Source organism: Halichoeres trimaculatus, unplaced genomic scaffold (assembly GCF_033239565.1).
Source record: "Halichoeres trimaculatus isolate MK-OKI-2021-1 unplaced genomic scaffold, fHalTri1.1 fHalTri1_scaffold_9, whole genome shotgun sequence".
Classification (NCBI taxonomy): Eukaryota; Metazoa; Chordata; class Actinopteri; order Labriformes; family Labridae; genus Halichoeres; species Halichoeres trimaculatus.
This window is the reverse complement of record NW_027437188.1, coordinates 31,137,445-31,155,000: the sequence shown is the minus strand read 5'-3', so window position 1 is coordinate 31,155,000 and position 17,556 is coordinate 31,137,445. Positions and strand designations below refer to the sequence as shown.

Genomic DNA, 17,556 nt, shown 5'->3' with positions numbered 1-17,556 from the left:
AAGCTTCAAACCTCAAACATAAGAAATAAAAGATTCTCCAGATGCCTTTCATCTCTGGTGTCCCAAGTACAAAGAAGCAACGAGTCAGTTTAAGGTCTCAATAGTGGAGTTTATTTATAGCAGGAGGAACAATCACATCAAAGAAGAAAAGAGGACTTAAGGAAAATCTCAGTGCTTAACCTCTAAAGGATGATGGATGATGGTTTGTGAGTCTCGTCTGCAGAGTGTCGGACCTCTGCTGTCACTGCAGGACACAGTGGCTTCCACGCTGCTTAGGAGGAGCTGCAGACAGGAAAACCCACTGGTGTCCTCATCAGCGTCCCCTTCAACACCTCCTGGAACTAAAGCTCGAGGCATGAAACCACGATTAAAGAGAAGTGCTCTCTCCCTGCTGTCCTTTGAGCATTTCAGCTGCTCCGTGTTGCTGCTCCATGGCCAACTGCTCAGAGCTGTGTTCACTCAGCATAACTGGCTCTTTTTACTTCTAGTTAGAGTCACGGATCCTTGTCATGCCCCCTCACTCTCTCCACACCTGCACCTGCACCTCGAAAACTGAAGCACTGCACATTCCTGCATCAGCAAACGTATTTGTCAAGATTTAACGCTGATGTTGTTAAAATGTCACCAACGTGGGAGTTAATGTGAGAACAATGTCTTCACAGATGTGGTGAGCTCAGACAGGATTCAATGTGACACTAAGAAACTTGTGACTTAACATCATTGAGAGAAAGAGAGAATGTACAATGAGACTGTGGCAGAGAAGGGCGTTTAGCAAAACAGAAGCCAGAACATTTCAGCACGGAGGCCGTTGCTGCAGCTTCAGAGACACTTTTCAAAACAACTTTGACAAATAGAAGCGAATACAACAAAAGGAGCATGGCACAAGTTAGAGAACATCAGAAATAAGATCATCACAGTTCCAATAGCGTGTATGATTTTTATATCAGTGACTTCAGATGGTAATTTCATGCACAGATGTGTACTGAATAGTAGGCCTGGGATGATATGCTATTCTTGTGATATGATTCTACTACGATTTTACGGGTGCCAATTCGATTTAAATTGTGATTCTTCAATATTTACAATTTTTGCAATTTTTAGTTTGCTTATTAGAAACCAGACCATGTGAAAAAGTTAAATAATGACAATGTCTACAGACTATATCAGGTAACTTTCTCTCCAAATCCTGTTATAAACAAAGACTGAAATCAAGAATTTGAATTTGGATAAAAAAGTGATTTTTTTTTTTTTACAAAGAATCCCAATTTTGATATTGTCAGACAAAAATCATATAAAACATTTCAATTTTTTTCTCCCACCTCTGCTGAAAAGGCATTTAACAACATTTTTAGCAACTTGTGAAGTAGCTTCACTCGCACATTGATACTGCTTCATGACCTACTCTGTAACATGAGATTATCAGAGACAACAATGGTTATGTTATAATACTGAATTTTAGTGACACAGAGCTGGTTGGATTTGTTTTAACACATTAAGATTAGAACAACAGAGCATCAGCATGACTCTGGCGCTGTGACGGGTAACAGCAATCCGTTTCACCTCGATATATTTTGTAAGTTAACTGACACCAAGTAACGCAGAGTTCACGAAGTTTTATCATTGTTTCAGCTAGGGCTGTCATTCTAACGGGGTAAATTAGATTAATTAATTAATGCGTTACAAAAATGAACATGATTAACTCATTGGCTGCCAGCCATTTTCAGCGCATCTTGAAGAATTTTTCAAGAACCCAAACAATATTGTTTTCTATGACTATGTTAACACAAAACTACTCAAGAAGAGTGGACTCTCTTCTTTTATGTCTCTCTTCCTGTTTTTTATCCAAAAAACAGACAAAACATGCGTTTTTTGATCGCGTTCATCTTGGGCAATCCATCCTTTGATTCTCTCCATGAGCTCTATCGTCTTTTCTCATGATCCCGCCACTCTTTCTCTCTGAACTATGGCGACACATCCTCGGTTGAATCGTGAGCTGCCTGAACTTTTCTGACTTCCAGCATCTCGCTATGCCTCTGTCATCTCTTATCTGCTCCTCATATCCATGCTGAGCTCTCAACCAAAGAGCGCACCGCTCTCACCCACAGTAGTTTACAAGCATGTTTTTGATTGACAAGCTCTGCCAGACCCTGCCTCCCCCCTGCTGAAAAACATTATTTACATCAATAGATGCAGTAAAAAAGGTAGCAGATATTATTGGCCGGTTGAAAAAAATGTGTATTTACAAATCTTCTCTTCTTCGTGTATTCATTTTATTTGTCATGCTCTACAATTTTGTAATGTCCTAGAATTCAAAATCTTTATTTGGGGACCTTAAACAGACATGAGATTAAAATAGAATTAATTAGATTAATTATTTACAAGTCCAGTAACAAAAAAGAATATTTTGTTTAATCGCCTGACAGCACGAGTTCCAGCACATGTAATATTTTTGAGTTAGCTATCACTAAAAATACACAAATCTAAAGGTAACTTTTAATTGCTGTGTGGGGCAAGAAAGTACAGATTTATCAATTGAAATCAATATGTGACCTCATCACTACCGTGGCCAGTGGCTGTCATCTGATTTGCAAAAACAACAACACAAATGCAAAAGCGACAACACAACGAAAGTGCAGCCACAACAGAAGTTACGAGAACAGTTATTGTAACGGATGGACACAAAAAAGTTGTGAAAGTAAGTAAATTATTTTTTTAGCCCCAGCTATGATGAAAATAGCTTTAATGCTAACATTATTAAATCATAAAGCTAAATATAAGATGACCATTTTTTCAGTAAATTAAAAAAAAGCACTAAGTAATAAGGATATTACAAGGTGAGACCCCTACAAAGTTTATTTATCATAGATGAAGTTAAAAAGATAATCTTTTACTTCTTTTGCAACTTTTTTTTATGTGTCCGTTAAGATAACTAACCTCTTTTAACTTCTGTTGTGGCTGTACTTCTATTGTGTTGTTGCTTTTTCATTTGTGTTTTGGTTGCATCATTCTGTAACTGGCAAAAAGTCATCTCATCAAAGACAATCTGTTAAAAATAGTAGACATATAAACTCAAGTTATTTCTTTTTACACCAATTTCTCCTTTTTCAAGTCTCAACGAGGCAACAGTGCTCATTTGAAATGCAGTCGGTTTGCTCACTTTGCTGTAAGATGATATAAGTTTGTCACCAAACACATTCTGCAAATTCTTCTACACTGTGAATCTGTTACTGTTGAAGTGAGTTCAGATATGATAAGGCGGATCCTTCGAGAAGCTTCTCTTTTCAAGTGAGTAAAGACAATTTGTTCCAAACAGAAAAGGAAAAGGGCTTTTATCACATGTAAAGATAAGAATTATTTTTTAAAGCTGATTTTTTTTTCTCAGTTTGACCTTGTGAGCACACCAAAATAATTGAGCAGAGTCTGTATGAGCGCATTGTTCAAGTAACATTTTAATCTTGTTTGAAATCTTTTGAAGAACGCACATAAAGGAGCAGCAAAATTTCAGGATGATAGAAAACGGTGCAAGGAGAAACGTAGACCACTTTCAGATCAAAATCTTCTAAACTGCAAATTCTGTCATCTCTGGTTTCAGCAGACTGAAATGTGGTGTCAGATCCCAGTTGGACTGTGACCGACCAGGCAGCTGTGTCTCAGTGAAGCCCTTTGTCAGCTCATAGCTGTCCATGCAGAGCTGCAGCGTCCATCCTGCCTCTATAAGAGAGGATGGTATCACCCCACTGACACACTTCTTCAAAACCTCTTCTATTCTGCTCATAAATGAGCAACACTCCCAGCTCGGAGACAGCAGCAACAAAAGCTAAAAGAAGAATGCATAGCAGCTCTACATGTGTTTACAGTGTTTGCTCAGAATCAGGCTCCGCACTCCCACCACAGAGGCACTGAGATCCAAATCTGACAGGCTGCTACCCGCTCAATCCTCAGCGGTGGATGAAAATATGACATCCTTTATTGTTGGCGGCTCTGTTGTTGATAGGAATGAGGTAACCTCTCTGGAAATCACTTTTTAAAATATATTTCTTTATATTAGGACTCTGCCTGGGAGAGATCATGTGTTCAGGCATATGGGATTCACTGTTGACTATCACTTTACGGGGATGGTGTGATGCTCAAGAGTCAACAGGCTTTCTGAAGACAGCAGGCGATAAATAAAGGGTGTGTTAGCCTCGGCTCAGTAGAGCAGGTGCTTCTCTAGTCAGGTAGTGGCTTCTGTGGCAGCATGTGAGACACATTTTACAGGAAAAATAGGATTTGATCCAAGTGGCAAGCTCCGGCTATGAGAAATGAAGCCACACAAAAATGCAAAAAAACGGTGGTTCTTTGAGATGACTCCTTGTTAGCTGTAAAAATAAAGAAGAATTATTCTAACAAAGGCTTTAAATCATGATCCAGAGAAGATTTGTGTTAGTGTTAACTTTTTGTATGATGTGCCTGTTTTGTCTGTTTCTGTGTCACAGCTGAGCTAGTGCTCCTACTCTTGTCTTGGTAAAATAACAACACTGTAGTGCTCTGAATGGCATATTTAGCTGTAATTTGATCTACTTTGATGCTAGTTTAAGCACCACAGTTTGAAGCAAGATCACTGACTCAGGAAATTTGTGCCAAGGTACACTTTGTTTTATTCAGAAAAGAAGAAAACAGAAAGTTAATCTGTATCACTGCCAATCATGATGCATCGTTCTGATCCTGATGTTATTTCTTGATGTTGACAAACATGTTTCTCTCTCATTTAAGTAGTCAGTATCACAGCACATACAGTAAAAACGTGGCAGAAGTTGTTGTGATCCATGAACATAGTGTTCAATCAGAAAAGGGCTGAAATCAGGTAGAGGTACAGAATCGGCAGGCAAAGAGTCAAAAGCCATATATGTTTGCACAGCAAAAAACTGAAATCTTTACAAGTGTTTTTGTCTTGTTTTCGGTAGCAAATGCCTTTTTTAGACTAAAGACGAGCCAAATTCACCAGGAAAGTGCAGAAAAATGTCTTGTTTCAAGGCATTTAAACTCAAAAAGCTCCTCGACTTTGGAACGACCTGCCAGAGGAGATAAGGCATGCAGAGTCTGATGCTTCTTTTAAATCACCTTTAGAAACCCACTTTTATAGGCTGGCTTTTGTGTGATGCCGTCTTTCGTCTTTAATTTTTTGCTCTCTTATTTTTTATTTTTATTTATCTATTTATTTATTTAGTTCTTCTCTATCTCATCGTTCTTACCTTTTTAAGTCCACCCTCTTTATTTATATGTTCTAATTTATTTATTTATTTATTTATTTATTCTATTTTATTACTGTAATTTACCTTCTTCTAATCCTGATTTTACCAAACTTTGATTCAGGCTTGTTTCACCTTTAATCTTTTCACTTATACCCTTTAGGCTTTTAATTGTTTTATCTTTTGCTCATATCTTTGTTCAATTATCATTATTCTTTCATTATTCTGTTCATATTTATTTTACAATTTTATATATTTATTTTTGGTGTTCTGATTTTGTTTGTAACTCCCTCTTATTGCCCTTTCCATTGCCTTTTCCTCCTTTCTCTCACTGAGTTTATGTTTTTAGTTTTTATTTCTGTCTTCATGGTCTCATTTTGTGTTGTACGGTTCTTGTATTGTCTGGGTCCCTGACTATGCTTCCTGTCGCCCACATGCATGGTGTCTTTCTGCTCAAGTGCCTCTTGAACTATGTGTTTTGTTTTTGTGTTTCTGTGCTGTGTTGTTTGTGTTCCTGTGAAAGTACTTTGTAAACTTTTGTCTTTAAAAGGTGATATATAAATAAAGTTATTATTATTATTATTATTATTATTATAAAAATGAGGTCTGAATCGCTTTTAATAAGTTAAAAAATAATCTGCCAACAGAACAAGAGAAAACTTACTAGTAGCATTTTCCCGGACTGACAACTTTTACTTGAAATAAGATAGAAACACTTGATACGATTTTAGTTTTTTGCAGTGTGCCGTCTGACTACTACTTCTGTTGCATGATCACTGCGTTTGTCAACTTACACCAGCTGCGTGTTCAGTCCAACAAGCTGCATTACTGCCTGACAGCTGAAGTCGCAAGACCGAGAACTTCCTGTACTTCCCACTCTTTAAGTCTTTCTTCATCTCTCTGTTGACTCCTGGTCTGGCTCCACACATGATGTCCTTTTATCCCCTTAGTCAAGCTAAGTATGAACTAGTTTGACACGGTTTGTTTTATTTTGAAAGTGACTGGGTTTTTTTAGTTAGCTCTTGGTCATGACTCCCTGTCCCGCTCGATCTTCCCTACGCTGAATCTATGCATCACAGCTCTGCGTCCGGCAAAAATAGGATGGCTGCATTTTACCTGTGACAGGACAGCAAGTGAATGGATCCAGTGTAAGTTCACATATGACTTGAATGGAAACCTTTCTGATCTTTTGCTGTGACAGAGCAGGAAACAAGACAGATGAAACAGGACCTTTTTCCAAACCAGCCACTACACCCTCTCACACACTCTCTCTAGCCCCTCCCTCGAAGGGAGTCTGCCGTATTAAGTCAATCCCAAACCAATTAGCAGGGAGTGGTGGTGGGCTATAAAACCCTCCACCAGCAAGTCTGCACTGATGCTGACATGCTGAACATGTGCATCGCTAATTGTATCCGGTGGTATCCCTCTTGAGACAGGCTTCTGGGTAGTTACACAGCATCATGATTGGGGTGGCAGCTTTTAGTTGCATGTGAAGCCCTTTGCCCCCCTGGAATAAAAAAAAAAAGTTATTTAATTAACTAAATTAGGCTAATTGCAGCACTTAGGCTATATAGGCTGATCGAAAAGATGTTGCAAGACGGTTCTGTTAAAATTTAGGCTACTTTTTGTGTGTTTTTTATATCTTTGCAAAATTTCAATACAAATGTTAAGGAAGAATCTGAGGATTTTCCTAAAAAATAAAAAAAATAACTTTTATAGGAATAATCCTGCTCAGTCATCACTTTTGGGTCTCTATGCATGTATGTCAGTGTCTGTGTCAGCCTCGAACCCTCTCCCCTGCCTGTATGTTGATATATTGGTTGTATTGGGACATTTCTGGGTGGAGAGTAAGCGTATTTACATCAGCCAATGACTGTGCACAAGTGACTTTGCATGTTGAGGTGAAGAAGCTATTTTAGAGCAGCTATGATTATGGACGTAGCTTGTAGAAAGAAAGACACAACCAAAATGAAATGAAACACTGAACACGTAAAGCCTTTTTTTCCTAAACAAGGGTGAAGCTTGGCTTAAATTTCACTCGCTTTCAGCACGCAAATTGGCTTTGCGCTGAGCAGGTATGTGTCAAATAACCCAGTGATTAGCTTGTGCTAACATGCCAAGTCAGGTGCACTTCTCTCAAGTCACTCTCACCAAGAAAGGCCATGCTGCAGGTGGTTGCTAGGCTAGTGACTGTGTTCACATAGGTATTTTCAGAGGCTCTGGGTGTGTGCTACTGCTGGCACTGAGCCAAGGAGGAGGAGCCCAGTTTGAAGTTGTATCTACAAACAAGTAATGAAAATTCCTGCAGACCCTACCTTCAAACTTACATAATTCACCAAAGAACAGGGTTCTCACGGATCCTTGAAAAGTCTTAAAAGGCATTGAATTCATAATTCTAGAAATAAGGCTTGAATTGGCATTAAAAAGTCTTAAATCCAAATTTCAAAAGTCTTAAAAATTTGAACACATCGGTAAGATTTATGTTCGTTTTAAGTAAAAAAAAAAAAAAGTAAAATTTATCTATTTTTCTTAACAATTTTATTTTCGTGGCAACATCAAGTAATCACAATAGCGGAACTAACAAAACAGTGATGTGGTTGCACCAGGAACTTCTAAAGCAGACGCATGTCTTGGTTCTACCTTGGGTGCCTGGAGAGAGAAAAAAATGAGCAAAAATTGGCAAAAAAATCCAAAAGTGGCTTTGGAAAATTGATTATGGCAGCTAAAATTGAGAATTAAATTTGAAATTAAATTTCAAAAACCATGCAAAAAATTCCAAAAATGGTTGCAACAGTGGCCAAAAAAGATGAATGGGGGCAAAATAGGCATAAAGTTGTAAAAATGGGGTTAAAAAAAAAGGTAAAAAGCGATGTTTTATGTCAAATAAACATTAGGTTAAAATTGCCTCTAACCCAGGTAATTCATGTGGTGTTTTTGCTTGTTAGTTTTGTTTGTTTCAATTGAGGTTCATTGTCGACTTGTTTTTAAATTTGATTCGCAACGTCATTAAAAAAGTCTTAAAAGTCTTAAATTTAGCTTACCTTGAGCTGTAGGAACCCTGAAGAAGAATGAAATGAACATCTATAAAGATTTTTCAAAATGCGTTACCTCCAAAAAAAAAAAAGAATCACCTTTCCCTGGTGCATCATTCGCTGTGAAACTACGTCAACCCACAATTCCTGTTTCCGCCTGAGAGGGAAGTTTTTCCCCAAGCTTCCTGCTGTAATTATACCCTACACCTTGATGAAGGGGACTTCACTCAGCTGCGAGTGTGACGACTGATGGAGTGCACTCTGCCACAGTGGGGGACAGTGTAGGGGTTGGGTTGAAAAGGGGCTACACGTTCAGGAGGGGTCAGGTGATCGCACTGGACTGGGACTGAAAGAAAGCACGAACGGACGATAGCAAAACAAAACAGGAAAAAACATGATACTGTGAAGAATTAGACGACTAATACAGTGAGATGTTGTATCCTGACAGTTTCCTTCAACAGAATTAACACTTTGTGTGTTAGATGACACGTTTTGACATCCTGACAAAGAAATGTAGCGCAAGGTTTGACACAAAATGTGTGAGTTCAACACAAACGAGCAATAAACAAACTTCAGCTCCTCTGCTGAAAAAGCAGCTGATTGATGTTAAAAAGTTATTGGCACTTTGTGATCATCAAACTTTCCTCCAGCACATCACATTTATTTAACATCATGTTTTATTCATCTGACGTCTTAAGACTAATCAATGAGACTGTACATTCGGTCTCTTAAATTGATCAATATTCATGTTCTGCTGCACACTCGGCTTTTCGTGTTAATTATCTCACAGCCTCTTTCCATCTTTGATGTTAGAACATAACATTAGCATGGAACAATTAATGCTTTAGTATTGACAAATAATAACTGCGTGGATTAATTACATACTAATTAGTTTCAAAATGAGTGGGATGAATATGGAATCCGAGATTCTACTTCAAAATGTGATATTGATATTAGGTTTTTAAAAGTTTGGAGGAAGTTGTAAATGATTATTCAGAAATCTATATCTTTAAAAATGAAAAAGTGAAACTGTGCTGCTTTAATGTGCACACGTCTGCGATCAAAGATGGTCAATGTGGAAATTAAAATGTGATTCATTTATGCAAAGGCTGCGGAGAACCTACAGCCAAGCCCTTCGACGTACTGATTTAATAATAAATTCAGAATTATTACATAATTAAAAATGTATCTGTCTCAGATTTCTCTGCTGAACCAACAGAAATCTTTCCAGGAAAGTTAATTTGAAGCTTTCATCTGCTTCAGGACACAGGACTGAAAATCAGATCACCAACAAAGGTCTTGTGTTGTGGCTGTCTGCCTTCAATAAATCTTCTTTTTGAAAGGCAGGTTGCTGTTCTTTTCAAACCACCATCACTGTGTCTGTGGTCATGATTTGGTATTTGATAATGAAATCATGGAAACTGAACAGGACCCTTTTTAACCAGTGCGTACGAAGGTTGCCCTCTGCCTTAAATGCCTCATCCCTCATCCTGGTAACTGTAACATAAATGTCTGCGTGACCATTATGGTTATTGATGGTCTTGAAGGGGGTCATTATACATGCTGTGGGCAGCATATGCTCCTTCACTGCACTTGAAAGTCCTGCGGGATGCAAGGAACTACTGGAAGGACAAATGTCTAGACCCACATGTCTAGACAAAAGCAGACATGACTCAGTTTTTACCCTAATCAAACAGCACAAAAATACATAACTTAAAAAAGACTCTTATTTTTCAACATTTTTAATCAGCTGATTTCTTCCTCATAGAGAGCCAGATTGCATTGTTTTAAACCCATGTGTAAAGAAACAAAGCATGTAGCATTGCAGCATAGAGTGGCGTTGCCTTTTTTTTACTGTAGCTCTCAGACACAGAAGAGGATACATTCCTCAAAGGGTGTGAGGACCCTCTGGAAAAGTCAGTGTTTTTTCAGGATAAAGACTCTGATTCCCATGAGCACTAGCACCCACTGTCATGAGGACGTGACTATTGCAAACTCATGCGTTTTAAAGCAAATGAAAGGAGATTGGATCTTCTTTAACACTACTTTTCTGTGTTCATGACAACTTTCCCCAGGATGCAAAGCGACAAAGTAATGTGTTTTTTTATAGTAACAAAGAGATATGATTGAATTTGTTAAACCAGTTTGTACCGTAGTTTAGTGGTTGACTATATTTACTGTTTCTCAAAGCCCGGTGCTTTAAAACATGTCCGTAATGTAAAACGTGAGTGAATCCGGGTAATTTCATGCCAGTCATCTACCAAACAGGACCATCATAACCATCATTTGTTTGATAGACTCTCAAGTTTGAACAGACTACTGCAGCGGTCACTACGGTGGCCCTGATGGCCAATGGGAAATAGTATTTCAGAAGCACTAATACATTTAACAAAGCACAAATACATTTCACAAAACTACTAAACAAATTTCACTGATCACAAATTAAATTTCACCAATCACAAAATTAATTTCACCAACCTCAAATAAAATTTCATCAAATCACAAAATAAATTTTACCAAATCACAAAATAAATTTCACCAATCACAAAATCTATTTCTCCAATCATAATATAAATAAAATACATTTCACTGATCACAAAATAAATTTCACCAATCACAAATTAAATATCACCAATCATAAATTAAATTTCAGCAATCACATATTAGATTTCACCAATCACAAATTAAATTTCACCAATCACAAATTAAATTTCACCAATCACAAATTAAATATCACCAATCATAAATTAAATTTCACCAATCACAAATTAAATATCACCAATCACAAAATAAAATTCACTGATCAACTAATAAATCTCAACAATCACTTTATAAAATGTTGATTGGTGAAATTTAATTTGTAATCTGTGATTTTGATTTTTCTGTAAAATGCATTTGTGTCTTTTGAAATACACTTGTGGTTTGAAAAATGGTTCTTTAGACGTTAATTTTGCCACTGTAATAATTGTTGATTGTTGGTTAAAATGAACATTATCACAAACAGCTTAACTGGTGTTTTAGCCTGTATTCCATCACTCTCCTGTTTAACTTTCTTCTGCTCTGACCTCCTTTTTCTTTTTGACTGTCCGCTTAAGTGTCCACTATTACCAAAAAAATCCTCTTCAACAGAGAAAAACAAAGGTCTGTCTTCTTACTGCTTAACTTTGTCGGGTGGTGTGGTGTTGTCATGGGGACTTCAATGTGCCGTAAATCAGTCTGGGTCTGGATGACCCGGGCAGGGAAACTGAGAAATAGCATTTAAATATAAGCAATTTTGGCACTGGTGATCTCATTTTAAATCATGGATTACAATCAGACATTTATTATCCTCTATGTTTGATGACAGAAATCTGACATAACTGGCAGCTGGCTGGAGGGAGATTGATGTAACACTGGGTGTCTTCTGCGAAAAGATGTTTCTTTCGACATAATATTCATTTATGGGACTGAAGTGTTGTTCATTTAAGTGTACAAACACAGATGAAATGCAAATGGAAACAGGGAATCCTGTAAGTTTATCAAGCTGCAAAATTTGTGTGATATTTTAGTGGGAAAAAGAAACTTAAAAGGCAAAACAAGTGCTCGCAGGTTGCATGGGCTGACCTGACATTTAGCAGACAATGAGGATTGACTTTGGGAAGTGGCCTCAGATTCAGATCCACTTGAGAAACAGGCTCCTTTACTTTGCATAACATCAGGAGAAGAAGAAGAAATTTGTAGCTTGAAGAAAATCCCTTAATGGTCAGATTTTGTTGTAAACTTAAAGTATCAATACATCTCGAAGCCTGTCAGTCGTTACTGCTTAATATGTCTGCTGATGTACACTTTCATGCTTCCTGATTTTCAAACACTCGTTCCACTGGGAAAAGAAGACAATGCAATTTCAAGCTACATTTATCAGCAGTGACTTAAAAAAAGCAGTGATGTTGTCATGAGTGATCGCTGTTTAAGCAGGGATTTGCTGACATGCCTCCAAGCATCTGTTTCACTGTTCTTCCACAGCAATATCTCATCTTTTTGATTGAGATGTCAGAAGAAAGCAATCCACTACAGACACGTGGACGGAGCAGGAGTGAAGATCCAGAGGAGCGTTTCAATCTAAAGTCGACAACCAAAGAGGAGAAGACAAGGGGAGCCTGGAAGTTTTGGGGGTAATGTGCTTTCCCATTACAGCGCGAGCCACATGCAGCTGTTGTTTTAGTATACATTTATTCATAGGCCGCCTCACAGAGACATAGGATTCATGAAAAAAACATTTGGGGAGGATTTAATTCAGTTTTTCCTTCAACTTTCAAACAGCAGCTTGACTTTTTTAGTTTTTTTCTCAGGATAAAAAAATGTGACAAGTTCTGATGCTGATCATTCTGACATGTAAAAAACATTTAGAGTGGAGATTATTTTTAGCTCAAGAGGACACTGACACAAGAGGACGTCTTGATTTGCATGAGAGATTGTGCCGCAGCTTCTTCTTTATGATAATTTACGTTTCATGCAGACTTTGGACATTTTCAGATCGGTTATTCATCTCTGGACTAAATACAATATTCACATCCCTCTTTGCAGAGAAAATGAGGCTAACATGAAATAAAAAATATAAAATCTCAAAGGTCACTGCAGCCATATATAGTCCTCATTTTGCCAAAGAAGAGGAATTTGAGGGTAAGAAAAGAATAAGACTCCCCCTCTGTAAAGCTGTAAGAGCTTGAAAATCTGACAGTGTAGCAGGAAACTTTAAACAGTCATGAACAGTTCAGTGTGGCGGATAAGTGACGTTTTTATCCCTCTGCTCTTTAAATGTCAATACTTAGAGGTTTAGTTTGAGGTTATTTTTAGCTCCCTGGCACAAAGTAGTCTAACAAACCTGGATGTGGACTCAGGTGGACGTCACTTGGAAACCAGACGGGTTGGACTTCCTTTGCCTTCAGATCTGCCTTAATCCTTGGTGGCATAGATTCAACAAGTTCCTGGAAACATTCCTTAGAGAGTTTGTTCCATATTGACATGATAGCATCACACAGTTGCTGCAGATTTGTTGGTTGAACATCCATGATGAGAATCTCCCGTTCCACCACATCCCAAAGGTGCTCTATTGGATTGACATCTGGGGACTGTGGAGGACATTTGAGTACAGGGAACTCATTGTCATGTTGAAGAAACCAGTCTGAGATGATTCCAGCTTTATGACATGGAGCATTATCCTGCTGGAAGTAGGGTACACTGTGCTCATAAAGGGATGGACATGGTCAGCAACAATACTCAGGTAGGCTGTGGACTTTAAACCATGCTCAGTTGGTACTAAGGGGCCCAAAGTGAGCCAAGAAAATATCTCCCACAACATTACACCAGCAGCAGCAGCCTGAACCATTGATACAAGGCAGGATGGATCCATGCTTTCATGTTGTTGACGCCAAATTCTGACCCTACCATCCGAATGTTGCAGCAGAAATCCAGACTCATCAGACCAGGCAACGTTTTTCCAATCTTCTATTGTCCAGTTTTGGTGTTGCTGTGTGAATTGTAGCCTCAGTTTCCTGTTTTTAGCTGACAGGAGGGTCACCCGGTGTGGTCTTCTGCTGCTGTAGCCCATCTGCCTCAAGGTTGGACGTGTTGTGCGTTCAGAGATGCTCTTCTGCAGACTTCAGTTGTAACCAGTGGTTATTTGAGTTACTGTTGCCTTTCTATCAGCTCCAACCAGTCTGTCCATTCTCCTCTGACCTCTGGCATCAACAAGGCATTTTGGCCCACAGAACTGCCGCTCACTGGATATTTTCTCTTTTTGGGACCATTCTCTGTAAACCCTAGAGATGGTTGTGTGTGAAAATCCCAGTAGATCAGCAGTTTCTGAAATACCAACAACACCATGCCACGTTTCAAGTCCCTTAAATCACCTTTCTTCTTCATTCTGATGCTCTGTTTGAACTGCAGCAGATCGTCTTGACCATGTCTACATGCCTAAATGCATTGAGTTGTTGCCATGTGATTGGCTGATTAGAAGTTTGAGTTAACCGACAGTTGGACAGCTGTGTCTAATGAAGTGGCTGGTGAGTGTATATGCTTCTGAAATTCATGTAAGATTGTTTAGTTGAACAAAGTCCTGAACATTTTAATGCAAGAGTGAGAATAATCTCTGCTCCAGCAGGTCAAGGAATGATGTGCTGAGTAATGTTTGGATTGATCTCCATTGCATCTCTGTGGAACTTTAGCTTTAACAGGTTCCCATTCTGTTTTCTCATGCATGAACATTACAATGCATGTTAACGCTCTCCTGCGTTCAGGTAAGAAAAATTGCATTTCCCCCCAATCCCACTTCTCTGTAAGTGTTAGCATGGAATTAAATTCACTGATGCAACAGCAAAGGATGAGGGATAGACGACCGGAAAGTAAAGTATGTGCGTTTGATTCCTGTTTTCTTTATCAGCTTTGCACATGCTCCTCTGTGAGTTATGTGAGCACCACAGCTGCTCGGTGGCGGAGGATGTAGATGTGAGGTGAAGCTCTGACAAGCCCTGAAGCTGTACACATGCTTCTAGAAAGGTCTGGATACATTTTCTTTCGCAGGAAAATGTAGGCTTCTTGTCCCTCCAAGAGAAAAGATGACAGTGTGTTATCATGTGTTAAAACTAACACACAAGCCATCACCCACCTTCAGAGTGTGTTGCTTCAGATGGTGGTGAAGGTGCTGCAGAGAGCTGACGTAGCCTGAAGGTGTGTTAGAGTCAGAACATCAGTTCTATGGACGGCTGCATGTTCAGTCAGGACTAGTTTGAAGATAGACTCAAATCTGTGCCTCAAAGGGGCTGTGAGAAGTTCCTAAGTGATCTTGAAAAACTCCCCTTTCTAAATATATGCCTGATTGTAATCCACTCTTTAAAATTAGATTATCAGCACCAATATTACTGGTTACAGGCTACTTCATAATGCTACTTCATAATGCTACTTCTTAGCTTCCTGATTGGGTCGAGCAGGACTGGATTGATTTTCAGCACTTTTGGTCTCTGACAAAGTTTGGTAGTGGGAAGAGAGATCTGTGTTTTTGTCTGCTGAAAATGATTCCTGTGATTAATTTTGTAGTGATGGTGGACACTGGAGCCCAACTGTCAGACAGAAAAAGGACAAAAGAGCAGAAGAAAGATAAACAGGAGAGTGATAGCGCTTGGGCTAAAGGCTAAAACAGGGGCTAAATTGTTTGTGATAATGTCCATCCCAACCCACGTGCAGCAGTAATTCTGCAGTGGTCTGTTCAAACTTGAGAGTCTATCAATTAAATGAAGAGTGAGGTTGCATTGGCTCTACTTGGTGGATGACTGGCAGGACATAGCCAACCAGGATTCACTAATGTTACCCCGGGCTGATGGCTGTGCTAAATATAGATGGCTACTAAACTACTTACAGACTGACAGTGTTTACTCATTGTCAGGTTAGCTTACAGATACGATGAAGCACCGGGCTTCCGATAGCACTACATATAGCCAGCTACTACAACGTTTGCTTGATGTCATGTTTCAAACCGCAGCGGTACGTAACTGCACTGATAAATACCTTACCTCAGTGCGTTGTATCCAGTAAAAAGTTGTCTTGATCAAAGAAAATTTGTTGATCCAATCTCCATTTAATACCAAAACAAACACATTCCTTGCTATAAGTAAATTACACCAGTGCGGAGCCTCCGGGCCACAAGGTGGCGAGGGAGTGCGGTTAAAACAGATCCTCCTCATAGCCTCATAGCATCTTTAAAGCAGGGATTCCCAAACTTTACAATGCCAAGGCCTCCCAAACAGCATTTGTTTCTGCCTGGGGACCCCCTTTGAAAACCAACAGACCATGCTTCAAATATATAAAGAAATGTAGCTAGCTGTTATTCACTTTTCAATAATTATTACAGTTGTTTAGAATAAGAAATTATTAACAAACAGAAGTCAGACTCACATAAGTAGATTGTTGCAAAGGGGAGGAGGCATTTCAGGGCTCTGTCAGCCAAGGTGGGATACTCCTTTCTTACATGTAGTCAGTAGTTAGACAAGGGAAGTGCCTGTAAGTTCAGTTCAGTTTTTTAGATAGCTTGGCAACAGACTCAAACCACCAGGTCAACACAGATCATGACATTGTTATGCCAAAGTTGCAGCCATTACACGAGGTGCAGTTAGGTACAATTGGAAACTTGAGAATCCAACGATCGCAGCACTTTACATGTTACAGGTTCAGGAAAAATTGTTATTTAGAAAAATAGTCAGATTCTATTTTCTTCCCTCTATCCAATTTTCTGAGCCCCCACAGTGCCTCCTGGTGGCCTCCACTTTGAAAAACGCTGCCCTAGAGGATGAATCATAGTGGTGATATTCTTCTTTTTGCAGTACCTCTGCATCTCCAGGATCTGTTGACTTCCACTGTGACGTTTGATAAGTCCTGATGACTTTGCTAATCCTCTAAATCTTCCTCTTGAGCCACTGTGAGCTTCATATTTCTGGTTTGCATTTAAACGTACCACAGTATGAAAATCTGTGTTAAACTTCAGAGATCGGAATAAATTTAAAGATTAGTGGTAAGCTTTAAACTGTGGCTCAACCTCATCTTGAAATTATAAGTCTTACAAAACCGAAAACCTGACATCCCACTGAACCAATCAAGTGTAAGACATTATACCAGCTTCGAGCACCTCTAAGTATCAGCGTGTCAGCATCTCTGTAGTGAACAGCTGACGAGACATTTTGGGCACAGTCATTAGATTTGGATGCATCGTGTCATGAACTGAAGTGCTGACCAGGTGAGAATTTTGGCCTGCTGGTCACGTGCAGTAAGGAGTCAGAAGAACACAGACGTCTCAGGGTTATCCTCTGTGGACCATGAATGTTTGAGGGAGCTTTAACACTGCACTGCACTGCAGATCTTTTCATTAATTTCAACACAAGTAAAAAAAGAATATCCCTAGTGTCTTTTTTTTCTACTAACACTTCACTGATACTGCAGTATGCTGCTTTACACGAGTGCAATATGTGATTTTTCCAACAAAATGTTTGTTAATAATGCACAAATAGATTTGTGTGGCTGAGTTTAATAAGACAGAAGAGCTTTAGATTTGAATTGGGATTAATTTGAAATTAAAATTGGCTCCCCCTCCAGCAAACTGAGGCTTGTAAATGCAGACGGTACCTCCTCTTTGAGCTGCTGTCAGTTTAAGTAAAAACTAATCTGAGATAAAACAGCCAAGAATCACGACGTGATGGATGTGACTGCCCTGTGCTATTGAATTTGATGCTGTTTATGTTGCTCATTATTGGTTTACCCACTTGCATTTGTTT

At 38.9% G+C, this 17,556-nt stretch overlaps 1 protein-coding gene across 2 annotated transcripts in view; it reads left to right on the top strand.

Annotated features, from left to right (window-relative positions):
• cntn5 (contactin 5) overlaps positions 1-17,556 on the top strand; it is a 236,584-nt gene that overhangs the window by 25,318 nt on the left and 193,710 nt on the right. For both annotated transcript variants that reach the window (XM_074679099.1, XM_074679098.1), the window contains exon 2: positions 12,263-12,411. In XM_074679099.1, coding sequence (XP_074535200.1) covers positions 12,263-12,411 — 149 coding nt within the window. The remainder of the gene's footprint in view (positions 1-12,262; positions 12,412-17,556) is intronic.